Raw genomic sequence first — 19866 nt, 5'->3', positions numbered from 1 at the left:
GATGCTGCGGCGGCCGCTGAAGCCTGTGAAGCAGCTCAGCGCTCACTGATTGGATTTTCTACTCGTCCTTCACGCGTCTCAACCTCAACGTGAGTGGCGGCAGAGAAGGAAGGGGGCTGATAACACAGAGGTTGGGAGAGAAGAGGATGAGGAGGGGCGCTGTGATTACATGCAAAGGCCCCGATGTCATGACTTTAAACAGATGAGATGCAAAAGGAAATGTGACAACCATTTCACAGAAGAATGTTAGCTTTCACACATAGCACGTGTGCGTGGAGATCTTTACCGTATTATAGGTTATAGATTCTCACATCTGCTCTTATCACAATATATGATGTTTCGGTGACATGTGTCTTTCTGAAGGAGAAAAGTCATTCCTCGTTCAATATAAAGATTTGTAAATATAAAAACTGCATGGCTGTTAAAAGAAAGTCACAGTGACAGTGTCATGAGTCATTTAAAAACTTTCCCCGCTCTGGCAATGCTCTTCACCAGCACTGGAACTATTTTAGCATTCACATCTTTTACAATCATTGTAAGTTATAATCAAAACATTCAAGTGCAGCAAAGGCCAAATCAGACAGATGACTTGGCGAGTCAAACATACAATAATGTATTTTATAAATAATCTTTATTCCAAAAATATTTTTTAAAAGTGCCTAACATATACAGTGTGTGGGCTTCATCCATGAAAAACTAGACAACGGTGAAATGTTGGGCAGATATTTATTGCTGCTTTATGAATTAGATTTTAAACTGCAAATATCTTGTTTCTTCAGACTTCAATCGGCCAAACCACCGAACAAAAGCCAACATGGAAGAAACTGTGACAAAGAAATAATCTACCCAACAAAAATGTCTTTACTTTTTCTGCGTCAAAGTTCTGTCAACTACTCACCCAAACATCTATGTTTCAGCATGTTTCTAGACTGTTGGACAAAAACTCAGTGTTTAAAGAAAACCCACACATGCACAGGGAGAACATGCAAACATCGAGACAGCCAAGCCTCGGCCTGAACATTACCAGGCAGCCCATCTAACAACACTGCATTATTAACAACGAGCGGCGTGTCTCAGAAATGTGATAAATGAGGAATTGAAACAAAGAAAATTACTTCTAAACTCTCGACATTGAGGGATCGCTGCTGATGAACAAAAAAGAGGAAGTAACAGCAAATTGTCTATTTCAATTAGTAAGTCAATAAAATGTGAACTTCATACTTTGTCCTACAAATTCAATAAGCAAATGTAACATATTTTACTACACCTGGAAATTCTGCCAAGCTCTCAACCTAGATTAAAGAGTGCAGAGAAATTCATGAATATGTTAAGTGTTGGAGACAAATGCTGTGTAGCTTTTCAGCAGCAGTCGTTTCATGATGAGCCACACTTTTTAAACTCACTATCACTAAATGTGGAGATTTTGCACACAGGCTGGTTACAACTCCAGTATTTCCATGAACTGACCAAGACAGCTGACTGAGAGGCTTTTACAAAATTGGAAAAGAATTTAAAGGCTCATTTTCCTGACCTTTACCCTTTTACTCTGTGGATCATCTTTTTACAGTAAAACTGAATCTTCAAAGTGATGCAGCAAATTATTTTGCTGCTGATAAAATAAATGTATGATGACTCAGGTTCTCACCAAACAGTATCCACTGAGAATCTTGTGTTTCTCCCTCCTGCTTTGTCTCCAAGCAAGATTGTTCAAGCTATGTTTTTAAATGACATGTGGATAATAGCACTGCAGGAGACGAGTGGTTGTAGTGACTATTTGTCTCTATCGGTCTGCAAACGGATCCAGTTTTGTAGGCTTTGGCTTTGGCTGACATGTTTATCCAGGAAATCAGTCGTGGCTGGTTCATGATGAGAGAAAGTACAACGTGCTGCACCAAAAGATGTTCAGTTGTGCTGCTGCTATCACAGGAATCTAGTTCAAATCCAAAGCAGCTTGTTCAACATTTGTCTGACAGGCTTTAAACACAGCACCAGGCTGCTCCCGTTTCAGCTGGTTTCAGCCTCTGTGCGGCTGCTCTGGGTTTGTTTTAGACTTTAGCTCAGAGGAGATCAAGCTTTTTCTGTTGCGGCTTCTCAGTTGTGGAATGAGCTACCACTGCTCGACAGACAATCCCCTTCACTGTGCACTTTTACAACCAATCTTAAGACCCACTTTTATTCCATGCTTTTCAACCATGTTTGAGACTGTGCGTCTGTTTGTATTGTTTTATTCATATTCAGTGCGTGACGGAGCAGGGCAGGCCCGGGGGGAATGGTACGGCAAAGCGCACCCAGACCCAACTCTGATACGCTGTCCCACTCCGAAGAGTACGGTTAGAGTACAGGTTTGTCGCGGCCGTCCGAGCAACCTTGAGCCTCCTTTCTCTGTGACGCAGCTTGTGAAACTTTCTCAGCGTCCAGCTCCCAGTGATGTCCACTGCCGTCCGGTGATAAAAAAAATGGGTTGTTTCGGAAACATTCATAATGTTGTCAATGGAGACGCACGAAAACCTGCCCCGCCCCGGCACAAACTGCGTGGTCGGACCACGCCATTAATGTCTGGTTGGGAAGCAAAATTCATGACTTACAGTTGGTAAGGTCGGGTGGGGCGAAGCTGTCGTTCATGAAGACACTATTGGGTTTAGCCACTTTCAAGTAGACCACGTCGGGAGTGTTTTTCAAGGCAGTGACGGCATGTTCGTGGCTCACCTCCTCCAGGCAAGCACTGTTCACCTGACGGCAACAGAAAAAGAGAGCGTCAGTGGCAGGGAGCAGCAAAAGCATGTAAAAACAGAGTTCCATTGCAGGGGGACACTTATAACTGTTAAGCCTTATGTGTTGGCCTTAAGAAAGATAGAGGAACTCTTGTAGTGCGTATTTGTAAAATATATGCCAGAATTTCTGTCAGTGCTTTGTGACATCATAAAAATCGTAAAAACATTTGGTAATAAAACACAATACTTAGGCAAAGTTTAAATAATATTTTCCACGTCTACATGTTTGCTTCAAAGAGAAGAAAATAATTAATGTCAATCACATTTCCATTAAATGGAAACTTGTCTGACTTTTTGCCCATAAATATTACATAAAATGGTATTGTGAACAACAAGGTTTTGACCTTTCCTTAAAGTCAAGTAAATGCTGCCCAATTTGCTTCACTTTGACCTTTCCTTAAAGTCAAGTAAATGCTGCCCAATTTGCTTCAGTTTGCAATAAACTAAATGTTTTGTGGGTCTTTCTTTTGTTGATACACCAACAGCTTCCTGCTCTATATATTCAATCCATGGAGATTCATTTTTAATCATAGCTGTGAAAGTGAAAATGTAAATATACTGTTCTTACAGCCAATAGTTTGTCTCCAATCTGCAGCCTCCCGTCTTTATGTGCCGCTCCACCTTCGATGATCTTGGTGACATAGATACTGTTGTCACCTGGGATGTGCTGGTTCCCAACTCCACCTGCTATACTGAAACCAAGACCTGCAACACACAACAGGAAGAGGTGGAGGATCAGTACTCCACTCAGCCGCTGCACAAATGTTGTCCCATTGATCACAATGAAAAATAAATAAATAAACAAGCTCCCACAATACACTTCCTTGACAGAGCTGCAAACACAGAAGCTACAAGACTCTGACTCCAACCACGTCCCCTCCAACGTGTGTTTTATATGGACAAACTAAGACTTTTCAAAGGAGGGCTTAAAAAAAACAGCACCAATTTACGACGGGCAAAAACTCGGGGCACATAAATGCACAAAAGCACATTTCAGGATGTTTCTGTGGAAAATAAGGCTTTGTTCTTCAGCCTTCCGATTCTTGTCTGAATAATCATGAGGCCCTGAAGGGTTTCGCTGAAGCAGAGGCAGAGACAATCAGGGAGCAGCAACAAACCAAACATGGATCAGCAGCAGCAGCAGCGCACCACACCCAACACGAGTCACACATCTGAGCCCCTCTGTTTCAAGTCTGGAGTCACAGCAATTATCCACAACATCAGGACGGCTCACAAAGTTCATCATCAGCAATGTGTGTTCGTCTGCTTCACTGTGCATTCACAAAGATGTCAGACAGCAAATTAGGGCAGGGATGATGACTCTAAAACGGCCACAAACATTTCATCCACACTAAATAATGAAAGGAATTTTCACTATAAACTATTTGTAGTGATGACGACTTAGAATTACTGTGTATGTTACAAAAGTTTGTTATGCTGAGGAATCTTATCAGCATACTGACTACCTTGTGTCCAAAGCTTTATTACTCTGCTTTCTGGTTGCTTTTAAGTTGTAGATATCATAAACAATCAGTGTGCTGCTTATGAGACGTGCAGATGCAAAGAATAAAAAGATGAATGCATGAATTATAACTTTTTTTGTTTACCTCAAGAGCTAGGTTATCACAGGTTATACCATTGATATTTGGTTGAAAGATAATTAAAATGACCTTCCTCCAGCCATCACCAGTAAACCCAATAATCTATGTTTGGAAATTGAACTGTGGGCCACACACAACGCGAACATGGCTGTCATGTCGCCCGTGATGAGGCCAATTGCCATTATAGGAGGGCATCTTTTATTAAAAAACAACAACAAAAGAATACAAAATAGTAGAATTGTGGTTGTCAAATACCAACATCAACCTGATGTGAAAGATAAGCAAGAACAAAAATACAAAAAAAGATTACAAGGCCACCTAAAACGACCACAAAGACGTTCGAGTCTGGCTTAATTTACCTTTGGGTCCCTTCACCAGCTTTATCTCCATCACTTTCTCAGAAACCGGTTTTCTCCTGCGGACATAGAGCCGAACCAAAGAGCCTGCCTCCTTCAGCGCCTCCACGGCTCGGCTGTGGGTCACGTCCCGGACGTCCACCTCATTTACTCTCAGGATGACGTCATTGACCCTGAAACAGAGGAGAAACAAACCCGCCAGCTGTCAGTGCCCTGTCCACGCTTCAGGCTTTGTATAGGTTCAATAATACATATATTTGTGCATACAACTCAAATCCAACCCCTACAATTGAATCACAGTTTAAGAGAAAAGCGTAAAGAGAGGAAAAACCACGTTGCAGACAATTTTACCTCAAACACTTGCTATATAATAGAGTAGTCGTAAGTAATAAACTCTCACACTCAATGTATAGCCTACATTTTTAATATGAACAAATTTAAGTTAAGTCGAGGAACTCCCAAGAAGTCATGGCAAAACAGCTCAGAGATGGATGTACAGCAGACACTGACCCATCAGTTTCACTGAGCTTCTAATTCTTCTATAATCGTACAGCAGGAAACAACATGATGTTTTTGCACATTAACTGAAGCTCAAACATTGAAATCTCTGAGTTTCACCTCATATAGATGTGCTCCACTGAAATGAGGTGTGGCTTATATGAAGGTCAGTCCAATTGTGTTTTTTTTTTGTTTTTTTTAAAGCTATAAGCCTTTTTTCTTGAGCCCATGTAAATTGTAGCCTCACTTGAATGTTCTTACAGGAAGGACAAATGGTGTTGATTTCCGCAGCTGCAGCCCTTCTGATTCAATTTAAAACACGTTACGCCTTCAAAGGGATTATAAATGAACAGATCAGAGGAACATCTAAGGATGAACAGTTCAGAAAGGCCAGGTTGAAATGGTCTGGAGGTGCGCTGAGGAGAGACAGTGGATACACTGGACAAAGGATGCTGGAGGTGGAGCTGCCAGGTAGGAAGAGAAGAGTCAAAGACGATTCATGGATGTAGCAAAGGATGATGAGGGTGTAGCAATGGAGGACGCAGGGGGATAGGGTGAGATTTCGGCTGTGGAGATCTCTGAAAGGAGCAGCCAAAACATGAAGAATAAAAGATATTTTTTATATTGATATTAATATTAATAGATATTTTCTGTCTGCAGATAGTCTTAGAAAAATGCAACAGCTAAACCACAAAAAACGCCCAAATGACCTTTTCTTCCCATTTTGATGCCCGGTTTGAACTTGAGCAGCGTTACATACATAAATACAATCAGCTGCTGCTGTTGAAAGGGTGTAAAGTGTAAGATTATAGCGCCATACGTTCTCATCAGGCTCAAGGCAATCCGAGACCGAGTCTGTATCCCACATCCCATCCTATCCCATCATCATCCTCATCATCAGACTTCAGAGAATGCATTATGAATGAAGCAGTGAAAGGCGGCCCGGCACTGCAGGGGGTTCTGGGTATTAAAGGACACCGGCTCCGGCTGCACCTGTTGTACTAAATCAACCACCCCTCAAGCTCTACTTCGATGTGTAGACCCCCACCATCTGGAGCAGACCCCCTGAAGAGAGATCCACACACAGCATTCTGGGGGTTGAAGTGTTTTCTTCTTTTGAGTGGCGGGGGACCAACAGAAAAAAATTTTCTTTACTAATTTTCAAAATAAAAACCATTTTATTTCATATGGCTGAGAGTATTAACTTCTTTTTAATGTCATCAAATAAACTGTACGATAAACTAGGACCACTGTCCTGCTTCAGCGCCTCTGAACCAGCAAGTATTATCTGTATTATCCCGTCTGCCCTTGTCCAAGTAGTGGTTTTTGTAGTTGGCTGTAAATTAGCAAAGATCTTCAGCCCTCACTGGTGTTTCTTTATCTTTTGGTGGAATGAGGACAGTCGAAGTACTTGATGAACTCACTTCATGTTCATGTGGTACAAAGTCACAGTTGGGAAAGTATTAACACCAAACTACACACATAGCTTTAAGAAAACGTCATGATTGCAAGTTCTTTAAAAGTTTTGAACAAAAAATTATATGAATATATAGTATGTAATGAAACATTATTGAAAACTGCTCTTTTATTAGAGATTTTTTTTGGGGGGGGGGTTATTCTTACAACTAGCAGTCTGCATGTGGCATAGATTTCCCATGTAAAGTTCAATTTATGTGTTATCATAAGAGAAGATACAAAACTTGAACATCAGACTCATCACTGTGTTCTCACCTGAGTCGTCCATCTTGGGCAGCCGCTCCTCCAGGTATGACTTTAGTGATGAAGATACTTGGATCTTCACCGATGTGGGGGTTGTCCGTGCCACCTGCAATGCTGAAGCCCAGCCCCGAGTTCCCCTGGATGCCCCAGATTACCATGATCAAGAGGACAACGTATGAAACATGTCAACAAAAACATTTTTTGAATCAAGTCAAATGACTTGTTTATAGTTAACTATCAGCACAGACAGAGGCCAGATCAGAATTATTTAGTTCCACCTGAATGCTGATGGCTGAAGCTGGATTAATTCTACATTAATCTCATCAGTGCAGTCATGTCACACCCACTCTGCTCAAAACATAACTACTAAACTGTTTGATTGTCATCAGTCATTTCCACCACTACATTTATTAAATCCTGGCATCAGCGTCCTCATTAAAGTGATAAAGTGACACATATCTAGTAAAAGCCGGGGGTTTATGGACTAAAGTCATTGTAATATGATTTGTTTTAGCAGAAAATGTTTTAATCACAGCAGCTGAACATTAACAAAATGAAGAAAACTACATTTGCTGGATGTTGTTACCTGTCCCGTTATTATTTTAAAATGGTAACAGCAGAATTTTTTATTCCTTGTGTTGTTATTATCCTTATTTGAGAATAAAATCTGTGTCTTCGTAAAATAACAAGACTTGATCTGCAAATATGAACCTTGTAAAAGGCATGCGATCACCTTAGATTTGGACTAATATGCTATTTTCTGCAGTAGATGAACCCAAATGATGTGATGTTTAGCTTCTTGTGGAGGAATCGGATATCCAGGATTGTGCAAACTTTAAGGCAGAAAGAATTGAAATAATTCAGAAATGTAGAAGTAGTGAGCATCAAAAAGATATGTAAAGATGTTTTTCTTTTAGTTTGCATTTGGGTTAATGATTATATAAAATATGATTTTCTATATTTCAAATATTTTTTTTCTGCAAAGCATTTTCAAAACATGCCTGAAATGTTTTCACATTCCTGTGTATGCTAAATGGGACATCAGTAAATTTCACCACCTCTGAGAGCTTTAAACTGTGACATTTAAATAAAGTAAGGACTTGAAAACACGTCTTTGCTTCATACTATTCATACTGGTAATATATTAGCACTTCTATGATGAAATAAACGCACGAGCTTGAGGCCTGCAGCTCCTGTGCGACTCAGCTGGCAGTGATGTGCTTTGTTTTATTTACGCTGCATTGATGATAATTTGCACTTGAAGAAGCACAGCTGAATTAGGTCGACAACAAAGGAGGATAGACGATAATGATGTAAAAAGATAATTCCACGGGCAGGATAAAACACAGCTGCATTAAAAGAAACTGTGAGAGGATAACAAAAGCACAGCTATGGCAGAGATCATTTGGTGTGTCCTATTTTCAGCAAACTCTAACCTGACGTTCAGATTTAAAGTCCTGCAGGTTGTGTAAAGGCTGCACTCTGGAGTTTTGAAGTTGTGGAGATGACATGCATAAAAGTGAGGTGACAAAGTCAGAGAGAGCGCGTCGGCTGTTGGCTGCAGCTCTGGTGCTCTGATGAGTTATGGACTGCAGTTCGTTTATGTGGCTCGTAAAGACACAGGAGAGTTCGGGCGAGTCAATCTGCTAACAGCACGGACGTGGTGGTAAGTGAAGATTAAATAAAGGCAGCCTCACCCTCTCCAGCGTGATCTCCTCATACTCATAGTCAGCCTCTGTCCCATTCACCTGCACACACAACAGTTTCAGTTAGCCGGACAGCCACCAGCACAGTACAATACACACAATACAATACGTTTGTAACTTCACTATGCTGTGTATTTCATTTCAGGAAGGTTTTGTTGTATGTTCAAAAACTAACAAAAAGAAAGTTCACAGTTGATGTAAAAAAACAAAAAAACAACAACAACAATAAAAAACCTGACTATTCAGTAAGTCTCAAACTTCACTGTTGCTTTCGCGATGAGAATTTTGCACAACAAGTAAGTACTATGAAGTAAAACAAGTGGCACTTGTATTCAGAGCAGCAATTTCTCTGACAGACTGCATCGCAAATAAACACATCTACCATTAGGGATGTGCAGAGCAGACAATCTGGTTCTGGTTTTTGTCTCCTTGGACAGGCCAACATCACTTTTAACTAGCTCCTTCAGTTCGTTCGTACAATCTAAACTAAAACAAGCCCGTTATACCCTTCCACTCTCTTGTAGGCAGTTCTAGATTACTTGAAAAACTCACACCAACATGTGAGAGTTGTTCAATCCTATCAATGCACTTTATTCAATTACGTGATGTACTTTAACACCTGTGGTACCTTCTCTGGTGTGAAAACAATACTTCTTCTTAAAACATTTCCACTTATGATTTTGCACTTTTATCTCTCCTGCTGCTATTGTTGTGTTGTAGTGTGTCGTTTTATATACCCAACTTTGACCTGTCAAATGATTGGTCTTGGGTATAAGCTTGCAACATTTACATGTGTCTGTTCAATGTTATACACTGTGCCTTGTATAGATGAGGAAATCTGAGAGGAACCTGTTGTTGAGGGAGGTTTGTCAGCTGATGCAGCTCATCTGGGCTTCCTGAGATCCATGCTTGAGTTGGGCACTCTCTTTCCCCTACACCTTTTTGTCTGTAGTTATGTATTCTGTGTGATTCGGTATCAATAAATATCTGTGTTTTTATTTATTTTCTTGCATAATCTCTTGTCTCTTTTGACATGACATATGCAAACCGCCAAAAAACTCTAATCATCTCAAAAGTAATGTCAGAAACCTTTGTGCTCCTTTTCTGAACTGATATTGGCCCTAAGTTTATTGAAATGATGGCGAAGGCAACCGGAGTAGGAAGCTTTTTCTAATATAACATCTCTGTGTTTCTGGAAATTAAACTGGCAGAGACATTGTGGGATCCAGGCAACAGCTGCCAACATATTGAGCATCACAAAGTCAATCAGAGGCCAGATGGCTTGTTCAAAACGCAGAAGATAATTTCATCTGGATGAGAAGAGAGCACGATGAGCACAGTCCGTCTCTGCAAGAACCTTCTTAAATGCATCTCAACACGTGTTCAGTATACAGACAGGAAATCTATCACAACTGGAGTGAAGGGTAAAATCGTTGTATTTTGACAGGCCCATGCAGTCTGTGTGGTATAATGTCTCTCGGTGTCAAAGCTGGTTTAAACACTGCTTGCATGTTTTTATTTTAGTTTTATCTTTAAAATCAGCATATCCTGTCAACCAGCTCTGCACATTGGGGCTGTTGAAATTAGATTTGAATTTTAAAACAGAAGCTTCTGAGTGGTTAGGCCATCCTAATGGATCCACATAGAGTCTACAGGAGAATCACAAACAGCTATAATTCCTTTGCGAGTGACGAAAGGAGGTGAACTTACATATGGAGGCGTATCCAAGCTGTCTGTGTTGACCACCACAGGGGGAGGATTGGCCTGAGGAGAGACAGAGATACATCAAAAGGTTACTAAGAAAAACATTTTCACAAACAAACAACCAACCCCCCCCAAAATAACGCCCAAAAACCTGAGCTCCACCCCTGTAACCACAGCACACACCGAAGCCAGGCGCTCCGCCGCGGTGCAGCAGATAAAAGGCAGCGCTGACATTACAGATTGACTCTCCTCATGATGCTACAGACCAGCTGAGGATAAAACAGGAAGCCGGTGGATTTGAGCAGAGATTAGTGAGGACAGAGCCCTACATACATGGTGGCATTTCACGCTGCAGAAGATGCAGTGCTGAAGCATGAAGTCTGAAATCAATCAAATCAAATCCTGCAGGAGGGAGAGTCTGCTCCTTCACCTCTTCCTCTTCTTCTCCCAGTTTTAAACTCTGCCTGCTTCACTCACTCATTCTTCCCTGCTCGCTCACTTTCTGCCCGGGAGGAGCCAGATGGGCTCTTAAAAGTCAAATGGGGGAAGTGTGGCATTTCTCCCACTGTTTCTATCTCTAATCTGCTTCACTTCATCGGAGCCACAGCTGGACGGCCGACATGGAGCAAAAACTCTGCGCAAAGAGACGGGCGGGCCAAAAAGATGAAATCTATGGATGGATGGAGCCAAGGGAAAGACAAAAAAAATAAACAAACAAACAACAACAAAAATAAAAGACCTGTGACGTCGGAGGGATGATGGTGGTCTCGGCTGGGATTGGTGAGATTGGGATCACAGGGATTATGGGAGAGGAAGGCGGGGTGGCTTCAGCCTGCTGAACAATAGTATGGTGAGGGGTCACAGGTTAGACAAACAGTGCAGCACAGATGAACAGGAGGAGCAGGAGAATAGGAGGAGGGGAGGAGGAGGGTGTGTGTGCATTTGATGGACGGGCCGTTTGTTTTGGTCAAGCTGTGGTGCCAGCTGGGAGGAGCTTGATGGGGCGAGGTTGCAGCTGATTGTCAGAAGGGTCGGCCGGTTGCAGTGTGACGTGGTGAGAGCGACAGGCTACCTGTTGCTTTTGCTTTCAGACCATCCTGATGTGGCAACCTCACCCATCTGCAGCTCGGATTAAAGTCATACTATGTGACCTCCGTGTGTCTGCACGTGTGTTTGTGTGTGTGCGCGTAATCCTCAGTCCCTCAGTACAGTCTCAACCGGGGCGGGTGTCCTTTTTGTCATCACTGAAATGCAGCAGATATATCAGTCTGAGAGAGCACAAAGTGATAGTCCTGACTGCTGCTTAACTACCAAGATCATCCGGAGGGGGGCGTTTCATCAACTGAGGAGCAGGAATGACTTGAAGATGATGACTTGCTGCTGAATTGTTTTCTCAAAATGTGAGGAACCATTTGGAAAAATAAATCACTTGGTGAAAAGTAAATTTTCTCCACAGACTAAAAAAGTAATGAATTAATGGTGTTTTCAACTTGTGAACCTTGCGAAAGTTTCTAGACCGAGGCAGTCCATTATAAAAACTCACACGCAATATAGAATAGGATGACAAGCACCGCTAGTCCTTCTGTCTCCATAGTTAACTTTTGTTTCCTGCTGCCACATGAACATGGAGCTCTTGTCATCAAACTCGGTAGTCATGGAAACATGATGCTCTGGCACACTAAAGGAATTACGATGTATGAATGTTTTGGTACACATTCAGAGCACATCAGAATGTATTGCAATTCAAATGTTCCCATTGAAAAAAATGTGACACGCTTCTCTAAAATGTCATAATTAGACAAATTAAGAATGTACTTAATGTTGCTTTTTCTGGACATTTGCCATCATCTTACGACAAAATGTTCAGAGTTGCACACCAGTCTTCTCGCGCTTAAAAGCAAAAATACAGGGGAGCAATCGTGAGGCGTGAGCTCGTCAGCGATCTGACCTCTATTATGCAAGAGCAGGACCTCATGAAGCTGCTGGCAGGAAGTGCTGCTGTGTTTCGGAGAGGCTTAATTGTTGTGCTGCAGCAGCAGAACTGATAAGAGCCCATGGAAAACCAACAGCCACTAAAATTAGCCCCGCACATCGACTGCATTGATCTGCCAGCCCTACTTCTGGAGCGCTGCACGGAAAGCTGCTCACAATGGGGCTTAATTGCTCCCAAAAGATACAAACTGGGCTTAACAAAAGCAGTAGCAGCAGCACTGCACAAGGGTGCGAAGTTTGAGGTTTACAAATATCGGGAGGTAATAGTGGCAGAATCTTAAGAGGGGGGGAAGCATAGAGGTCAAAGGCGGCTGAAATAAACCTAGTAGTGTTACCAATGTGAACGAGAAAATACATCAAAGCTCAGAAGCTTGATCATCTGGCCATCTGTTGATGATCTGATTCAACATAACAGACACTGTTACAACATATCTCCAGGGATCTACTGATGGTTGGACAAAATCTATTCTTGGGCCTTGTTCAATTAACAATGAAAAGAAATGACAGTCCAACTAGATAGATTAAGACTAAGACACTGTCCCTCCAGCCTGCAGCACCACCACAGGGTCCAGAGCCTTCAGCCTTCAGCCTCTCAGCATCCTACATCTGGAACTAAATGCCACCTTAAAAAATATCTTATTAAATACCATACTCATGCCCAACAATGACTGTCTACTGCAAATCCCTGGATGTTTTGAATGTTGCTGCATCCTGGGTGGATGGCGGGAAGCACTCCCACTTGGTATGCACACCACCGTCATAGTAAATAACTCTTCTGCTCATGCACAAGTGGATGGACCACAACAAACATGGCGGCCTTCAGACTGGCATGACTCCCAGTCCATAGTCTCTTGGGACTTGATAGTTTTATAGTTGAGCCACCGTAATCGCAATCCAACTTCATTGTCTGTCCATATAAATGTCTGTGAATTCGCCATTGTTAATGGTTATAACATTGTTCTGTCCGCGTATGGTTTTTATTACTGAAAAACCAACAACGCCAACTCGTGGCCTGGCATACCAACTACATCGTTTTCAGTGTTTCTTCTGTTGTTGCGTAAACAAAACTTTTCTGAAACAAACCTTTCTACACAAGTACACTGATAATATTTTCTAAATTTTCTCTGAAAGAAATACAAAATAATTACACAATGATCATCCCTGATTGACCCAAAACCTCTTACATTTTGTTTGACATTATAGACTGGGTGGCTGGTTTGTGTTTTGGTTAAATGTTAAGTAGAATTACCTACATAATCTGTCGCTGTTCTGGGTTAAAAACAATTCTCTTTTCAGAACCTTCCCAGTGTTACATACATTAAATTAGTCAGAAAAGCACCACTAAGTTTGAAAGCTGAATGTAAATGTCAGAGCCTGAAAACAAGCTTTTGGCTTTCAGCTAACAGATGTCATGACAACAGTCGCACATGGACTCTATCGATTCTCAATCAGCCGACACGTTGTAGTAACTCAATCTGCCTCTTTGACGGCAGGTCACACACACCGCACACAAACTGAACTCTCTACTGTACACACTGTACACTGAGGTGGAAACAGAAAATTTACAGATGCATCTTTACTTGAAAGTACAAGTGCAAATGTTTTGAAAATGTTTTAGGTTGTACAACACTAGACATTTCTCCTGCATAAGGAAGGGATGGAAAGTCTTGCTGCTCTGTTCTCATTTTTGTCAAAGTGCTGCTAGATCTCCTCCGTCACACAAATCACATCCAATAAAAGCCATTTTTCTCACCGATTAAGTTTCCTTCTGTCCTTGGTTCAGATGACGGTCTTTTCTGTCATTTTTGCTTTTTACAACCTGCTTTATTGGCTGTCAAAATGACCATTTTAAAAATGAAAAACATTTTAATAGTCCTGTTTCACAGAAACATAACTTAAACTTGATTGAAAACTTTTTAGGTAGAATTATAAAATACTTTCAACTGTAAACCACAAATATTGGAATATTGTTAAAATAATGTAATGTAAGTGGACAGCGACCAAACAACACTGCATGTTTTTCCTTCGGTCTGACTTTGAGCTACAATCCACAGGTTGGCAAGTGTCCTCCTCACAATCATTCATTGTGTACTCACTTTATTTTCAACCTGATTACTTCTCAAAATTACTATTTTCTGGGAAATATCTCACCAACTACAGTCTGTTTTCTATTTTACCAATACCTTTATTGGTAAGAACTTTATTTCAAACATCTTAAACTTTGAAATATTGTTCTCAAATTTGCAACAAACCACTTACTAAAGGTACAGGCTGCTTAAATAGTTGTTGGTACCAAAGCATTTTTGTGATGCCCGTCAGTGCTTTGTATTTTTCTGAGGTTTGAGTACTGTGTTAACAAGTCCTGGTGCTTCTACCAATTGGACAAGTAGATTTTCAACCTTAACTGTGACATTCACTGTCAATAAATTAGAGATGGCAGAATGAAGGTTTAAACTAAATCACATGCCGTAGCTGCTGCGATACCTTATTAAAGGCGAAGGGCACCCAGGGTATCTCCGCTCTGCTGACTTTAGCAGTACTTTTAGTCGGGCTCTTCTTGACGCTGTCCCGCAGGTTCAGAAAGCGACTGCGAGCCCGGCAGGATGCAGGCACGGTGCAGGCAGTGAAGGTAGAAAGGGTTGCCTGAACTTGTGGACGACTCAGCTGCTGCTGCTGCTGCCGCTGCTGCTGCTGCTGGCGGTGTAGCTCGATGGCATGCTGTCTCTGGAGTGGGTGCAGGTGGGCAATAGACTCCTGCAGGTTGACCCGCGGTAAGTTCTTCTCGGCTCCATTAACGGCTCTTGAGGTGAAGTCCTGTCGAGGGTAATGTGCGGTCATCTTCTTGGAGGAGATTCCCGGGTGAAGTTAAATAATAGATGACGGATGCTTCCTCAGATCGGGATAGAGTTTTTCGATTTGGGCCACTTGACACATCCCAACTCCCGTTGTGTTATCCCGCCGCCTCCCTCCTCTATCACAGCACAATAACAGTCCCTCCCTTTGTGACACCCTCCCTGCTCGTCTTCTCTCATGCTCTTGCCAATTAATTGGCTCCACTGAGCGAGGCACATGTCAGCATGGAGGGGGGTGGGAGGGCGGCTCCACTCGCATGAATAATCGATGTCGCCCCCGGATTCAGACACAGTGGCGTGCATGTCAGCAGCGAGGGGGAATGCAACGAGGACTCGTGGCTGGCGGCAGGCAGGAAGCGCCAGCTTTCATTGGGGTCCTATGTAGTGGCAAAACTTAAGTCCCCTCATGACGAGCTGCTGTTGATGTTTCTGCAGACATTTTTTTGCCCCAAAAAATGACTGTTGTACATTTTAGTTTCACAGTTTTAAATCCTCAAAGCAGGTTTATGATCACAATGGCTGAATGTGCTAAAGCAATGTATAAGAGCAGCTGTGCAACAGGCAAGGAAATTAAATTAATTGTATGTTGCCCTTAGTTTTTTTTCTTTATTTATCATATTCAAAGTTTTCACGTCATAATAACCCACTCTTAATGGAAACACCACAAAAAGGTACAGAGCAAGTAACTCAGAAAAAGCTAAATTAAGGCTGAAATGACCAATTCAGATTGATTTTAGAAGAAACCCGTGCAGACCTGAAAAGAGGAACTAAAGCAGCTAAATTCATGTGAGCAGAGCCTGTCAAGACTCAGAAAACTGAACATTGCAAATAAACCTTCTGTATAGTCATTAATATTTCTCTGAATACATTTGTAATAGGACAGAGTCGACTAAATAATATTTTAAAAAGTCTTTACATATACCAATGTATAACCTTGTATGATGGTGTAGAAATGGACAACAATGACAGAAAATGTAATTTACACTGGAATCAAATTTAAAGGCTGTTTTTGTTATTAGGCATTTGTGGGTTTGCTCTTATTGAAGCCGATTAGGGTGAAAGACGTTACTTTCCTTAATTAATCTGGTGAAAATCTAAGTAATAAGACTTTGAAACTATTATAAAGTAGAAGAAAACTGTAAAAAGAAAAGCTATTCCCATCAGAAAATTGCACGAGTCATAGTTCATTAGTGATGGACTCATCCCAACGTTACTAGTTCCCACAGGTAACGGCTCCCATACCCACATAACATGATACAACTTTACAGCAACTTGACATCAACAGCAAGTGAAGCAGACATCTGATGATGTTTTAGGTTTGTGCTGATTGGTGGGTGATCAGATTGTATAGTGGAAAGTAAAGGGATGAATAACGATCGTTTCATATCCCTTGATGATGCTGCCAGAGGTTGTGGCAAAGTTGCAGATACCCTCTAATTGACACACATGTGGCTGCAGTAGTGGGAGTGATTCACATTCATTCATTCTGCACAATGCTCGTGTCTCTAACAGAAGCATCGCAGAATGTTTTCAGACGAGTCCCAGAGAAGCGGCTCGGTGCTTTGTTTGGGGGACACTGCACACAAGTCTATTTGTGACTGAAGTCGTGTCAAGCTCCACAGGAGACTGACACGTTTTCACATGAGGGGCATAATGAGTCCAGACATTACAAATAAAGTATCTCGTGTTCCCAGTGAAGTTCATTTCCAATTCTTTTATTAACATCACATGACACCATAGAAAGCGTAACGGCTGGTGGTAGGAAATCCATTGTTTAAAATGTAAGTTATGCTTTCATTTTTCTAAGTGTGTGACAATATACTGTATACGAATTGTACATTATTATGCCAGTTGATCAAGAGGTCAAACATCTTTAGCTGCACAGTTGGGAACAAGAAACAAATGTCATTTGGTGCTATAAGTTCTTGGATTTAAATTTATTGTCAGGAGAATAGGCATAATGAATTTGAAGAAAAGACATTCTTTATTGCCCACATTATCATGAGTTGAGATTATCAGTTCTAAACGGGCAGCATCTATGAAATCTAGAAAGCTAGAAGAGAGTAGCTGCTGCTGAATTATATAGATACAATATTTTCTCACCATGTACCATCAAAATCAGTCTTCAAATATCCAGGAACTGTATGGTGCTAAAAAGCCCTTTGAACAGCATACTACAAAGATGGACTCTAGTATCCAGCCAAGTTATGAATGAACACATCTTTTATACAACGTAGAGCGTGGCACAGAATAACCCACATCCACGCCGTTGACCTGACAACAGGCGCCATGCAGTTTGACAGAGGGTCTGGTTTCATAAGTGGACTTAAAAAATCTAGAGCCAGGAGAGCTGATGCTTAGTGGGAGGAGTGTTTCCAGGTCTTTCCAGCCTCCACAGCCACAGACACTGATATGTAACAAACAGCTGTGACGTCACCATTCATGGTTTGTCCCGTATTTAAGCCACTGAATCAAATGCCTACATATCTAAATTCAGTGGGATGCATTAGGAACAATAAAGCTGGTAGAGGTTGTTGTGTTCAGCCTGCAGGATTGAACAGAACTGACCCCAGGCATTAAACATCCACAAGACTGAAACTCAATCACACAGTTCATGATGCCAGGAAGAGAAAGTCGATACAACAGACTGTGTAAATATACACATGAGGAGGCTGCACACACCGAGACCTCCCCACTCTGTCATCGCCCAGTGTTTCCAACTACAACATGACTCTGCACACTGAGAGGTGCTAGGCCAAACAACCTGCTGAGGATCAGGATGAGCGCCTGAACCCTGAGACTGCAGCTCCATCTACAGGTCACACATGGTGGCACACACTGCTGCAGCACCCAGTACTGTGATCACAAAGCACCCACACGACCAGCGACACTACAAATCAACATGACCAAATAGATTTGGAAATCATCAGTTAACATCTTATATATAAATATATATAAACGTCATTTCTTTTGAGACTTGAAAGCACGCCATTTAGATTTGCATTTCTGAAAGAATTTTTTTTTTATCTAACAACAACTTTTTAAGTCGTTTGTATTTTTTGTAGAAGATGAATTATCAATGACATTTCAAGCATTGCTGCTTGCAGGAATTGTGAAATAGTCATTGGTTGTGTGCAATTGTTAGTGATGTGCAAGATGTATTATGCACAATTTATTGCTGTGATTTGGTGCTGATTTTATTGCAACTGGCATTGTGTGATTCTTATTACCTTGTTTTACTGCAGTCTTGTAGGCATTTATATGTGCAGTACTGGAGTACATAACAACTTTTACTACAATGGCAATAAAGCAGTTTGTTTAGTATTTTTATCACGTTGTTTCAACAAACAGATGTAACTCATCTGTTTTATTGTCAAACCCCAAGGTAAACAGATCATCAAGTGAGTTGAAAATAAATGACTTTTTTAGTATTTCACATGAGTTTTTAAAATTCCCACATTGTTCAACAAATTACTTTCTGACCTTGTTTTAATTGCACGGTTGTCTAGTTATTAATATATTAAAAGATTACTGAACTTTTAATTAGATACACATAAAAGAGGGACATGAATTGTGAAAAACACAATAGTTCTGCTAAATTGTGAGTCAGACATTTTTTTCCCCTCACTCTATCTCCTAATAACTACCTGACAGGATTCAGGGGTCATTACTGTCCTCGATGATGACAAGACACACAAATTTGCTTAAACCAGCCTTAAACCCTGGTCTGAGTTTGTACAGAGTGAACGCAATGTAAAAAATAAAATGAGCAACAGAAATCTACACTACAACGTGAGAATCAGAGCTTCAAGAGCTTAGTTGCTGCACCCCGTGGTTCCGATGTTCCCACTTAGAACAGAGACACTAAAGCAAACCTGGCATATAGGAACCTGTTTATCCCTGTCACACCTTTCATTTGAATTTTGAAATGCATTAATTTCAGTTAAAACAGTTACTGAACCAGTTACTGAATTACTAAAACATACAGTTGCAAACAACTTTTGATATAGTTTGAACACTTACTGTAAATTTCAGAGAAAAAGCATTAAGCTGAACAAATACTGTGTTTTAGACTCCACTACAATCACCACAGAAAGTGTCAATAGTAGATTTAACAGTTCCACTACAGAAACATTACAGCTTTCTGGTTGGTGTGGGGCACCGAGATCCTTCTGGTGATGCCAGGGCAATATCCAAGCAGGCAGAAACACAAACCCTCAACAGGTGTGCTGCTGTTTTTGTGATATGGGATTTAAAGCATAAAAGCTTTAATAAATAAATCCAAACTGCTTTTAATCAAAATGCCAAATCTATATTTTGTGTTCATTTTACCAACTCATCAAAATGAGGGTCCAGCTCAAACATTAGAGAAAAACTATTTAACAGCAGCTAATAACTGAACCCATCTAAATTCCCAAGAAATGTACTTGGTTGGGAAACATGGTCATTAAAAGTATGTCTGAAGGAGTTTCCCCTCTGATAACTGGATTTTGTCCAATTTTTTTTGCTTTCATAGAGCTATTTGTTTCCTTGGAAATCAAGGTTACTTTAGGGAATGTCTAAAGAGGGAAAAACACAATATTATATTTTCTTGATAGAGTTTGTGTACATAGATGTTAAAATGCGTGTTTGAGGCAGTAAACAGGGAGGTGGTGGGGTAGTGCTTC

The 19866-nt window shown here is 41.1% G+C and overlaps 1 protein-coding gene across 4 annotated transcripts in view; it reads right to left on the bottom strand.

Annotated features, from left to right (window-relative positions):
- The window catches only part of dlg1b (discs large MAGUK scaffold protein 1b), a 111854-nt gene that overhangs the window by 15600 nt on the left and 76388 nt on the right, over window positions 1–19866 (bottom strand). For all 4 annotated transcript variants that reach the window (XM_080463837.1, XM_080463839.1, XM_080463840.1 and 1 more), the window contains exons 5-11: window positions 11095–11190; window positions 10362–10415; window positions 8643–8693; window positions 6958–7082; window positions 4732–4901; window positions 3340–3476; window positions 2586–2730 (exon numbers count right to left, since the gene is read on the bottom strand). In XM_080463837.1, coding sequence (XP_080319963.1) covers window positions 2586–2730; window positions 3340–3476; window positions 4732–4901; window positions 6958–7082; window positions 8643–8693; window positions 10362–10415; window positions 11095–11190 — 778 coding nt within the window. The remainder of the gene's footprint in view (window positions 1–2585; window positions 2731–3339; window positions 3477–4731; window positions 4902–6957; window positions 7083–8642; window positions 8694–10361; window positions 10416–11094; window positions 11191–19866) is intronic.

This window comes from Lipophrys pholis (assembly GCF_963383615.2).
Source record: "Lipophrys pholis genome assembly, chromosome: 1".
In the NCBI taxonomy this organism is placed as follows: domain Eukaryota; kingdom Metazoa; phylum Chordata; class Actinopteri; order Blenniiformes; family Blenniidae; genus Lipophrys; species Lipophrys pholis.
Note: the sequence above shows the minus strand (reverse complement) of the source record. Positions and strands in the feature narration are given on the sequence as shown.